This window comes from Zootermopsis nevadensis, unplaced genomic scaffold, assembly GCF_977971745.1.
Source record: "Zootermopsis nevadensis isolate Lab colony 2312 unplaced genomic scaffold, Znev_1.0 Znev_ptg000061l, whole genome shotgun sequence".
Taxonomy (NCBI): Eukaryota; Metazoa; Arthropoda; class Insecta; order Blattodea; family Termopsidae; genus Zootermopsis; species Zootermopsis nevadensis.
Window position 1 is genome coordinate 7,080,552 of NW_028259192.1, and position 13,355 is coordinate 7,093,906.

The window sequence follows — 13,355 nt, forward strand, 5'->3', positions numbered from 1 at the left end:
AGGAGATCAGTTATAGTAACAATGAAAGTGCATGACGTAGCTGTTTCGCATAAAGATGTGAAGAGTCAGTGCCTTGTCAAGTTCGCCGATAGTCTGCTGTCCTTGGCGATACTGCGTTGACCCGACACACAGTATCGCGTCTTGCTTCCACAGATGTAGTTATTTCGTAAGCCGTTGTGTCCAGTTGAATTAGACCAGGTTTTTCAGAAAGGATTCACTGATACGCTCATATTTAGGTCTGTTTGAATTGTATGCGTCTGAGTAAAAATTCGACGCTGTTCGACCAGAATTCACAGAAACTAAAGGAAATGACATTTATTGTGATAATGTTCGCAATATAAACACTGATTCCTCTTCTCTTGTCCTCCGTTCATCGTCACGTTATGACAGGTAACTTCTTTTATTCTTCTCAGACTTTCCGGCTTTCTGACTTTGCCGATTTAGTAACGCGACACACGTAGTTTTGGAAATTTCTAGCGCCAAATTTAACCCGCAAAAGTTTATCGTAAGTATCAACGATTTTAGTAAATGCGTACCACTGTGCAATTAATTTAATCAGTAAACTTGCTATTAATCTGTAAGATTTGAGGTTTTCACAGCGGCGATTATGAAGATTTCCGTCTTCTGGGTTGTTGCGCTGTGTAGTCTGGTCAATGTTAACCAACGTTTCAGAGGTCACACTGCCTCCGTCATCAGGGCGATGAGTATGAAGATTCCTGTCTTCTGGGTTGTTGCAATGACGCCCTGATGACGGAGGCAGTATGACCTCTGAAACGTTGGTTAACATCGACCAGACTACACAGCGCAACAACCCAGAAGACAGAAATCTTCATACTCATCGCCCTGATGATGGAGGCAGTATGACCTCTGAAACGTTGGTTAACATCGACCATACTACACAGCGCAACACCCCAGAAGACAGAAATCTTCATACTCATCTCCCTGATGATGGAGGCAGTATGACCTCTGAAACGTTGGTTAACATCGACCAGACTACACAGCGCAACAACCCAGAAGACAGAAATCTTCATACTCATCTCCCTGATGATGGATTCAGTATGACCTCTGAAACGTTGATAAACATCTACCAGACTACACAGCGCAACAACCCAGAAGACAGAAATCTTCATACTCATCGCCCTGATGACGGAGGCAGTATGACCTCTGAAATGTTGGTAAACATCGACCAGACTACACAGCGCAACAACCCAGAAGACGGAAATCTTCTTTCTATTAATCTGTTGTTACTGATTAATCTACCTCTGGCGCCATCGCCAATTCGGTCGTTTCACGCCGCTGAGAACCAAGAACAAAAGAAGTCCGCCAACTTTCACCAACTAAACATCCCATCCTCCGAGCAGCCTGACGAAAGGTTGCAAGTTACGTATCGCTTTGGTTTGAGGGGCATTATCATAGTTAAGAGCAGCTGCAAACTAACAATCTTTGTTCATACAAAGGACATACTATGTTAGAAACGAAACGTATCAGGTGCTTAAAATTAAATGTAGGTTATAATGTAAAAGTAGAAAGATTCTCTGTTATTCTGTTAGTCAGCTGTTAAAATAAAGTTACCGCCTGATAGTCCATCGGCTATCGTATTTAAATCTGCTCGTAAATATGACAGTTTCCTTAAACTTGAGACTTATAACTCAGCAAGGTGTAAAGTACGATCAGAATATCTCGCTGGGATTGTTTGAAATGTTTCTCTCCACTTAAAAATTCATAATGACTTTTGAACTCTGCATATCCATCTTCTGAAACCCTTAAAGTAAAGTGACACATTGGAGCTGGAAGCTCACCGTTCAGTGCTTACGCCTTTGAACGAGAATTGCTTTACTTTAACACCAAACACCACGCATAGGTTGTGTCTGGACTCTGGAGTAAATTGTTCTTTGCTGCCTGCGTAACTCGATTAAAGAAAGTTTCTGCTGTGTAGGATCTGATGTTTTCACGGCGGTGAGTCTGAAGATAGCTTTCTGCTGGGTTGTAGCCCCCTGGTGGTGGAGGCAGCAAGGACCTCTGAAACGCAGATAAACTTCTACCAGACTACATGGCGCAACAACCTAGAAGACAGCCATCTTCAAAGTTTCTGCTCATATGAAGTCAAAGATGATCTTAGAGCTATCAGAATCACACCAGACAGGTTTCATAAATCTGTTATAAAAGCTGTTTCGAAAATGAGAAAGTTTGGAATTTGTGGAGTTTCATTGGCTTGATATAATTTATCCCGTATACAGAACTTGGACGAAAATAAAATGTGTGATCGTCGTAGATCATTTAATGATCTGAATAATAAAAAAGTTGCCTCGCCATAAGCCATGTAGGCGCATAGGGGGAGAGAAGGTATAGTTTCTACTCATTCTTAACCTCGGCACTAGGTGGGGGTGAGTGGTTAGCGTCACGCTCCGGCCGTGCTTTACCCCCGCGAAAGGATCCCAGTACCAATTGAATAGGTGGCTGGGTGGGCCTCAGAGCCGGTCTGGACGCAGAGACTATTTAAAATATTAATACCTTAGTACTTTAACGTAGTCTCAGCGTATACTTGAATTTCTGTTCTGTTTGTTTCACCATTTTCAGTGTACATTGTTTCTAGAAAGTCTCTCTTGAGTTTTTGGAGGCTGCATTTTCTTAACCATTACACATATTGAAGGAAACAAAGCACAGAAATGAAGGTTAACTCGAAGGGTTTTTGTCAGTGAATGTTCACACGAACTCCTGTCGTGACATGACATATCTAAGAGATATCTGATTTCAACTCATAAACACCTCAGGAGCTGTTTCAAAAGATTCGGTGATCCGTTGTTTGAATTCGTCTGTTGGTCACAAGTTCAGTCATAACCGACATTTCTGACTGACATCATCACGCAAAATAGGTCGAGGGCCGTCAAGTCTGGTGATCTTGGAGGCCAAGTGATTGGGCTTCCCCTCTCCATGCAACGCCCAGGAGTGAATCACGATCAGTGCTTGTTGAAAAATTCCAACTAAGGAAAGGAAATGTTCACCAGAAAATCAAGAGAATTGCTTCCAGTGATCGTGTCCGCTACAAAAAATGGGTCCCCTGTTTAGCCACGAAAGGTGAGAAATTTTCTCGAGTTGACCTTCATTTGTGCGTTTTATTTTTTACATATTTATAAGTACGTGTGGCATTCTGAACCCCCAAAATTACTTTCCGGACAAACATATTTTGACAGGAATATGTCAGTTCTATGTTATAACTTGACATGCAAACAAACTTTTCTGGAATTTTTACGGCAATACATATTTGTCAGTTTAAATACACTCTCAGATAACTGCAGTTTAAATTAAGGATTTTCAGACATTTTTATCGGTACATCACATGCCACAACATTCTTTATTTAGATTGTTGAATATTTTTTGGCACTCTTATGCATACTTTTAAAAGTGAACTTACGTATTTTTGTGTTTTATTTATATTTTAATCTTATGGCGCAACAGAATCAGGAACATTGTAATCACCATATCCCAGTGCTTTAAGAATTGAATTTCTTGTCGGAACTTATTTACGAACACAAACTTTTCTCTTCCATTGTTGACACTCAGTGTCCGATAGTACGAATTAAATAATCGACTCATTTTAAGCGAGCATTAATTAGGCTACCATTGTCTTTCATTTTTATCACTGACAGTGGTTTGGAAGATAAATTTCTTAGGAATAAAATGTTTTGCTTAACATAAAATAAAATAGTAGCATTCCCCTCCAAGGCTCCTATGTTTGCGGTCACGACTGTATCCTAAGTTCATCGAAGGGCACGCAAGCTTCGTCAGTTGATGTCACGGCTATAATAAGCGGGAGTTTGCGGAGAGAGAAACCTTCACCAGCTAGACGTCTGCATCGAAAATCCCCAGTAACAGGTTCGTGTTGTAAGAACATAGTCCATTGTCATTCGGCATTAGATAAACTCTACAAATAATCATTCGTTAATGTAAACGGAAGACATGCTGTTTTATAATTTGGATTATGATTATTTCAAGCTATAATCAACAGACCTTTTACTCTCCTTGTCAGACTTTAATTACGCTTCAAGCTTTTCACAGTGATATCGCAGTTAAGGCGTGAACGGTCTTGAATTTGTCGACTTTTCTGCTCGAATCTCACTCGAGGCATGAGTTTTGTCCGCATATTTGTGTGCTATGCTGTCGTGTCCTGTGTAGGCGATTTAAAGGAGCCGTACGTGTATCGAAAACAGCTCAAGAAATTGCCAGAAAATTCCTTACAAAGGCCAAGGTTCGCAGGAGGCCATAATGCCTATTTCCTGACAGTAGTCAGTCAGTCAAAGACATAACGACACGACAGTGGCTCACCACTTTCTGCCGCCACATTTCTCTTCAGTGCTGTTTTGTGGCGGTGGTAAGAGTGAGCATCTGCATCGTATCGAGAGGATTCCGCTTGGAATGTGTCGGTAGGCCGGATAGTGTTTCTATGTATTCTTCCGTCACTCCAGGCAAATGCTGCTGTTACCTTAAAATAGCGATAGGGTTCATTCCATATTCTTCTCAATTCATCATTCATAATCATCATACCATTAGATATTTATGTAGACGTTAATGAGTTTCTTAGACGGTAATGTGAGAGGAAGGATTTGTTTTGTTATTTTATCTTCTATCATCATATGGATTATATTTTACATATACAGGGTGAGTCAGAAGTATGTTTACAAACTTTGTGTGCGTGTTCCAGGATCAAAAATAAGAAAAAGTGTTCCTATGAACATGGGATCGCAAATGCATCTTTTTCGAAATAATAGCCAAAAATAATTTTCAATGTATGCCTTTATTGCCAAGTATAAGGACAGGGATGTTTCTTTATAACAGATGCTCAAAGGTTGTTCCTTCAATCTCCACACATGCACGAGCACGACGTACACAAGACTGACGAATTCGTTCGTACACACCAGGGTTTCTTCGAATCATCTGGCATGCATTCTGCACACGTTCCCAAAATGTCGTCATCATTGTTTATGGGTGTTGCATAAACGACGGACTTCAATTGACCCCACAGATAAAAGTCCAATGGAGTCAGGTCCGGTGACCTCGATGGCCATGTTACTGGGCCACCACGCCCAATTCATCACTGAGGGTGCTGTTCATTGAGATGATATCTGACGCGACGGGAGAAGTGTGCTGGGGCTCTGTCGTGCATAAACCACATTCGTCTTCTTGTATTCAGTGGTGCATCTTCAAGGAGACGTGGCAAGTGTCTTCTTAAGAATCGCCGATATGAAGGTCCTCTTAGACGCCATGGAAGCATGTGTGGACCAATAAGCAAGTCGCCAACAATTCCTGCTCAAACGTTAATTGAAAATCTTTGCTGGAAGCTGGATTCACTTTGATATAAGGTCAATTCATTGAAACTTATTTTTGGCAATTATTTCGAAAATGAAACATTTGCGACTCCATGTTCATAGAATATTTTTCTTATTTTTGATCCTGGAACACTCACACGAAGTGTTTAAACATACTTCTGACTCACCCTGTGTATGGGTCTGAACCTTGGTTTGTAACATTAAGGGAAGACCACAGATTGATGTCTTACACTAGGCTGGACAAATGTGCATTGATAAGGTTGATATTTCGTACTCATCAGATGTTATTAGGATGCTCAAATAAAGGATATTGGCATGAGGGCATGTAGAAAGCATGAAAAATTGTAATTAAATACAACATTTTGGTCGTCAAACCTGGGAAGTTTAGATCACTTCTGAAACATGCATATTGACGGGAGGATACTATTAAAATTTATTTTAAGGAAAATTTGTGGTGTGGTTTGGATTCCCTTTGCTTAAGATAAGTGCCAACAGCAGGCTCTTGTTTTCACTTTATATTTCCATAAAGACGTGGATTTTCTTGCAAAGCTGATTGACAGTTAACCAATCCACAGTGGTAGGATTATTTTATGTAGTGTAGAGGAAACATTGCAACCAACATTTAGTCAGAATAGTTTTAAAGCTCTCTTTAGATTATTTGTTGTGTTTTGACAGTTTCGAATAACCATTGCTGTGCAGTTTCCTATAACAGCAGTGTAGGTGTTTGGGGGAGGAGTTATAGCTCCTACCACGGCACTTGATAGGTGTGAGTGGTCAGTGTCACTCTGGGCGCGTTTTAGACCCGAGGAAAGGACCTCGGTACCCCAGAATCGATCTGCCTGCAGAGGCTAGAGGAAAAATCTACCTCTGTCGGGGATCGAACCCCGGCCGCCACTATACTGACCGAGCTATCCCAGCCCTAACTATATCAGCACCAGTCAATAAAATGCTTTGATCTGCCGCCAGCACATTGAGTTAGTTTCATGATTCTGTCGGCAGGTGGGGCGGAGTCCGTGGTGACTGACTGCTGTGAGGTGCGTCAAAGAACGAGGGCGCACCATGTCCATCAGGGTGTTCGGTCACATGACCAGGTAAGTGGCTTTGTCGTACAGATTCACATTTTCAGTGATCGCTCTAGTGATTCAACACTGAAAGTTCGTGTAATTATATTTTATTTTAAATGTTTTATCTAGGAAATGGTGATTAATAAATCGTCATCAGCGGTAACAAAACAATAACGGGAACACGTTCCAAGGTTTTCATTTCACTCTTTTTCAGCCACTCAGAGAAAGCAGGTTCACCTTCAGCAATGGTTTCGTTATTTACAGAAACATCGGATTAAAAGCCGGCTTTTCTGAAACAATCAGAAACCTTTTTGCAGGTGTAACAATATCCCACGCACCTTTCATTAAATTAATCGCATCTTATAATGACACACTGTCGTCCTATCCTCACATATTGTTTAAAATTCAACAGAAAGCTTCTTTATATTTTTTAACATCGAAGATTTTGACATATTCTTTACTTTTCGTTCATCATATTCGCGTATATGAACACTGTTAAACAGTGTTTCACTTTTGTTCCACCAACACATTTTTTACCTTTAAATTAAACGTATCAGCTGTCATGTAAAAGTCCAGTTTCGTCTGCGTTATAGATTTCTTCTTAGGTATATCCTTTCTTTAGTCCTCCCAAACATTTTTAACCCATTCACATGCTATTTTTGTGTCTGCCCATGAGGCCTCTCCACTGGACTTCAGCATAAATAATGTTACACCAATTTTTTGACGTAAATACGTCTATACGGAAGGGTCATTCGGCAAACAAGTGAAAGGAAACAATGGCCATCTTGCGTGAATTGTTATGTTACCTAGGAAACGTCATCTGTTTACTCGGCATTGCTTTTACACGCGTTAATGCAATACTGAAGGTTTCAGACGTCTGAGTTGCCTGATTAACTATGCGAACGTTATATTAATCGGAGGTCAGAAAGTAAATTTAACTCCGTTTAGTAAAGAATGGCACGATGCCAAAACACGCGATTTCCCAGTCTCCAGAGAATGAGACTGGATTATCCGTTGTTTTTTGTTACCATAGAAGTTAAAAGTTCAAGGAGTGCATCACGAATGTTACAGAATATAATTCCGTTATCATTGCAGTTTATCACCACATTCATGGTTGAAAAAGACCAGTTACGTACTCATTCATGACTGAGAAAAACTGCAGTGTAATTATGGAGTGGAAAAAAGAATTATGTGCGCTGTAGGCTTAGCCTAACATAACACGCGCTCGGGTTTGATAAAAGTGCGTCCGCTACTTCGCGCTTCTGACATTTTATTTTCAACATTGTTGATCCCCTTGCAAATTTTAAGTTTGTTTACATCTAGTGTAATTTCAGGCAGGCGTATTCGCTTCACCATGTCTGGCCGCCCATCTATCGCATATCGGGAAGCGCCGAAAGGATTTTCATTAAATTTGATCAAAATTAAATTTGAATTTACCAACATTTCTTGATAATACGTTCCAATTTCAGTCAAAATCTGACAAAACTTTGCACGAATACACATGTTTCTGTCCACGAAAGTGGGGAATTTTCAGCCACTCAGTCACACACCCTGCTCTCGATACATGGGGAGTCCCCCTGATGACGTAATTGCCAGCCAGACAGGCTCCACCAAGCTCCCCGCCCACGCATAGGTCATTGGCCACAGATAATTCTGACGTCACTGGCACCATTCGCAAAGGTCAGAGGGTCGCAGATAGTCTCATAACTATTAGTCTTTCACGAACTGAAAATATGGATGCAATAACAGAGAGAAGGCGCCAGAATTGTTTCGCTCTGCGTGAATTTCTTATCTTTTTCATTTATTAAACGATTTCTGACGGCTAACTGATATTATTTGTCGCCTTGTTTTGACAAGGTCAGTTGTTGCTACTATGTTTCATGCTTTGAAAGTAGACTCGTGGCATATCTTGCGACATTAATCCATATAGCATTTGCCTCATTAAGGACTGTGCCTGAGCTTTTGGTGGTTAATTTATTGAAGCGTCACTTGTCTTTCGGAATAGACAGCCGGCAGTACAGAAGTTTTTGGTTGTGTGTAACGTTTCTGCATGACTTCATAATATTTTATTGTAATGATGTCATATGTTGAAAATATCTCTGTTTTAGCATGCTGAGTTCCTTATATATTGTTAGAATAAACTTGTCGACATTGGTGTCGTAGGTATCCAGATGACGTAAAATCTGTTTGTTAGTACACCATGTCTAATGAACGTTAGTACAAGTTTTCTACTCTTCGTTACCTGCAAGAGTCTAATTCGAACAGCCGGAGTTTGCCTATGCATTATCATAAATTAAGATGCTAAATAAAAGCAAATATGGTAGTCAATGCTGTTTTACGTTTATATACACTTGATTTTACCTTTGCATTCTAAAGTACTAGGCATTGCAAACGACTTCGTTCGACAAAGACTTCTGTTTAGCAGGAAAATAAGTTAATTAGTTACATATCGTGACGCAAGTGGTGCAAACAGTACAGTTCAAAGCAAAGGAGGAGTACAGTCGGTAACGATTCGCAAGAATCTGCTCGCACGTGTAGTGGTGGGGATGACTCGCATGCAGCTAGCACATTTCTCCGTGCTAGTTGAGTCGGCTTCACTGGAGCAGTTATTCAGTTTCTAGGTTGAATATAAAACGTTCAGACATTTCATAAAACACCCGTTCCAGTTTTACACATTCTTCTCCAATTTTCTTCACGTATCCGTTCTTCCTTTCTTATAGAGCTGAATTATTCTTCCTCTATTTCTATTACGGCCCTAACGTCACATAGTCCACACAAGAGTCCATATCTTTGGATAGGATTTCTACGTTTCTTACCCCGCGTTTATTTTTTGTGAATGCGTAAGCATTGAAAATTATTTCTCAACCTTGACTATGAATCAGTTTCCGTCCTCCCAGTTTTGAACCATCGTCATTCACTAAACTCTTTGGGGGGTGGGGGGGCAAATTGTATCCGCGCAGCGCACAATACGAACCATTTGCGCGTGCGCACTTTACTGTGTCAGTACTGCGCAACCAACGCCAGTTTCTTTCAGACTTCACCGAGTAATTACACGATATTAGATCATCTCAAGAAAATAAAAGTGTTAAGAATGTACTTCACAGATGTATTTATATTTTATGAGAAAATTATGTGTCACTTACGTGTGTCGTTTTCGTAATTTCATCTGTATTCTGGTGGTGGATTCTTGAACTACTAATGTTAGCTAGAAACCGCAAAATCTACCGCCCCCGACACTAACCACGTATCAGAAACTGTAAAGGAATTTCATATTCTTTTTTCAGACATTTGTCTTGGCCAAACCATGTTGTGAAATTTATTGGAACGTTTGCTGGTAATGGAAGATTCAATAAAATCTTTTAATACTTCCCTGCCAGTGGACCTAGTGACGGGGACATTGAACTTAATAAAGAAAGTTCTGCACAGAATAAATAGGCTGTAGACGCCAGAAGAGTGTCGCACATGGAATGAACAATCAAGCAGACAAGTTTCCAGTGACATGCCAGCACAGAGTATAAAAGGTGGCGACCAGAATTTTTCAAAAAGACCATGTCAGTACAGTCTTACAGTAAAGCGGCTTAGTTAATATTTCCATTTCGCTGTGCTGAGTATCTCAAAAGAGAGCGCAAAGACCAGGAGAAGTTATTACTACAGATTTTATGAATGGCTTTATCAGAATCAAACTTAGGCGTCTTTACGTTTCACCTGACCTACCAAACGAAAAATCCCTCTATAATGACACGTGTCAGATAATTAACAGTTTTATTACATCTACTTTATCTTATTTCTAGTAAGTAGCGCTTTTGATTTGGGTTTACATAACTTGCTTTTAGACAGTCTTAGCAGTGACGACTTGTCGATTGGTAATGTTGACTGTCCCTGCGTTGTCTGGTATTCCCCAGCGTTGGGGTTAGGAATCTTTGTTGTTTTATGTATACGTTAACGATCTGTAAACATTGCTGACAAAAAGTTTTCGCCAAATTATCTTGATATAAGACTTTTCTTTTTCAGACAGATATTAACTATATAAAATTGGTATACTGGAAATCATATCAAGCTGATGAAACAATTTTTTTTTCTGCAGAAAAGTTAATACGGAACAGTACTATGCCCTTTTTAACTCTGGTGTTCTACACACAAATTGTAAAGTTGTTAGCCCCAATACGGATTATTACTTTTTTTTTCTCATTTAGCATGGTTAGATGAAAAATTGTTTTGCTTTTATTGCTTGGAACTCGCTTTTCACAACTGACTTCTAACATACTTGAAACTATCCAGAGAAATATGGTGACTGTCATTTGAGAATTTGCACCATGTAGTCGTCTGGCAGAAGTTTTAGAGGTGGTACTCGCTGCCTCCGTCATCAGGGCGACGAGTAAGCCGCGAGCGAGGCACTGGTTTCAGATGTGGGAAGAGCGAACATCTAGTCTGGTTCGACCAAGGTTCTGCCTTGTCTGAAACCATTTCCTCGCGCTCACCTTACTCTTACCCGGAAGACAGAGACATGTGAAACGTCGGTACATTTCTACAACACTACAAAGCGCACACTGCAAGAATACACTTATATGGCGGCCGTCTTCGTTCTCGCCGCCAAGAGAACTTGAAATACCACCTATCCAGAGAACATTTGCTGCAACATTTATTTAACCATGTGTGAATAATAAGTAGCCTATCATGGATGACTTAAAATTACTTACTTTATATGGGAGACATCTTTTTTTTGGGGCATTATTTATAAGAAGGTTTTATCACTAGTCCTCCGCGTTTATAAATTGTTAGTTTTAAAATTCGAATAAAAAACTTAAGCGACTTTAGTACTTTTTTCTCCTTCGTTTCTGCGTACCTACATATACACAGGATGTACCAAAAATATGTACACATACATTCAATGAATGAAAAAGTGACAGTGGAACCACGGTTCCGGAGAATTTGACGTAAATACGTCTATACGGAAAGGAAGTTTATATATTGGCTTCATTCTAAATATTTCCTTTATACATGCTTTACAATTGAGTAAAGTTTGATTAAGACATTGCTTATTTAACTTGAATTACTTACGCTTAAGATGGGTCTGTGGTAGCTGAATGTAATTTAAAGTAATGTAATGTAAGGTAAGGTAAGGTAAGGTAATGTAATGTAATTTAATATTTTACAGGTAATAACAATGCAAAGTAAACAGATGACGTTTCCTAGGTAACATAACAATGAAGTTACACTTTTTCATTTCCCTTTTTCGTAACACATTTTTGCCGAATGACCCTTCCTTATAGACGTATTTACGTCAATAAAGATATTTTAATAAACTGAACCGTTTCATACGTCGGCATTGGCACTTAGTGGATTAGAAGGTCTTCAAAATGATCACTGTTAGCTTTGTGGCACAGTTGATAGCGGCGAGCAACTGTCTGACATCTGTATATACGTACACTCACCCATCCATCCACACCCACACACACAAACAATACTAGATGTCCTCTTTTTCAATGTGCCTCATCTGCAAATGAGTTCTGCGATAGTGTTATCATGTTCGATGATAAATTCTTCAACATTAATCTCGTGTCTAATTTGATTAATAGATAAGAACCGTAAATTATCGTCTTCAGTATTATTATATAGTTTATGCACTAAATGTGTCCTATTATCACTGATTAGGCGACTTCCTAGGTATCTAGTCACATCAGAACCCTGATGATGCGGACAGGGTTGGTTCCCTAAACGTCGGTTTACTACGGTAACCAGTTGACACGACTGATTGCCCGAGAAGATTTTATTGATTTCACTCGCCGCGAAAGTCTCAAATCCTATATTTGTAATAATTTATCTCTGAAAGTCTTGCCCATTTCAACTGTATTTACCATATACATTTTCAGGTTTTACCTTGAGTGACGCTGGTGGGGCACATCTTCACAGTTAGCGTAGTCTTTATATTGTAGTTGTTGGCCGTGTGCTTTTATAATAAGCAGCATAGGAGTGACCTGCAAAAACACTTTTCCCGTCGAGTTTTATGAATGCCATACACTTCATTTAAAAGTTATTTAGAGACTGTGGGAAACGCGGATAAGGGTGTTTTCATTGCATAATACGGCAGGCACTGTTCTGAGAAAATAACTTTGAGCTGTTTGAGAAGGCAGCTTGCAGATACCAAATTCATTATGTGAGTATACACACCCACGTTTCGTATTTCGTTATGATTTTCCGTACAGTAGCAGACAATAAGGGTTAAGAAAATCATCAGTAAGTTATTTGGGATTTTAACTAAGCATCTAAATATGAATAAAGCAGATTAAGTGATCGACACGCAGCTGACGTTGCATGATTGATGAAACAGCCTTCTTGAGGTCGCGTAGGTTGCAAGGTGGGCGGTCCTCAGTCACATCCAAACACACCAGGCGCGGCTGGACGAGATATTTATACTATATTAGTACATGCGAACTAAAAAAATGTAGTGTAGGAAGCCATATCGTCTTGAGTCAAAGAGCATGATAGTTGTGGTGCCTTAATACTGGTCACGAAACCGATCACACGATTCATTGCTGGTTTAGTGTCACGATTTTGGTGGTGGACAAATCACTCTTATTTCCCTGTTATTTTTTCAACAATTTTACTGCGAAATAATAATCATAGCATCAGTTAGAGCATTCGACACGGTCTTGATATAGATTACTGTTGCCCGTAAAACGCGTGGCATTATGCCTTATTTTCTACAACAGTCACATTGTAATACGTAAGAAATAAGTGGAATTGTTAATTACACCTTGCAGCTCGTAATTTCCGTGACGAAATGATCCAAAAAGCGTCCATTCTTTCCTCCCCTCCCCCCAACCTTTTAGCTTCTGATTCGCTCAACAGCGTTTCTAAATTGACTATTAAGCTTATAACTCGCCCTCGGTGGACTAGTGGTTAGCGTGTTTGCCATTTGACCGAAGGTTCGCGGGTTCAAACCCGGTCGAAGTCGATGGATTTTTAA

General features: G+C 39.8%; 1 protein-coding gene across 3 annotated transcripts in view; it reads left to right on the forward strand.

The window, feature by feature from the left end:
- raw (NDT-like domain-containing protein raw) overlaps positions 1-13,355 on the forward strand; it is a 312,695-nt gene that overhangs the window by 33,090 nt on the left and 266,250 nt on the right. For all 3 annotated transcript variants that reach the window (XM_022075349.2, XM_087340757.1, XM_022075350.2), the window contains exon 2: positions 6,324-6,415. In XM_022075349.2, coding sequence (XP_021931041.1) covers positions 6,384-6,415 — 32 coding nt within the window. In that variant the 5' untranslated portion in view covers positions 6,324-6,383. The remainder of the gene's footprint in view (positions 1-6,323; positions 6,416-13,355) is intronic.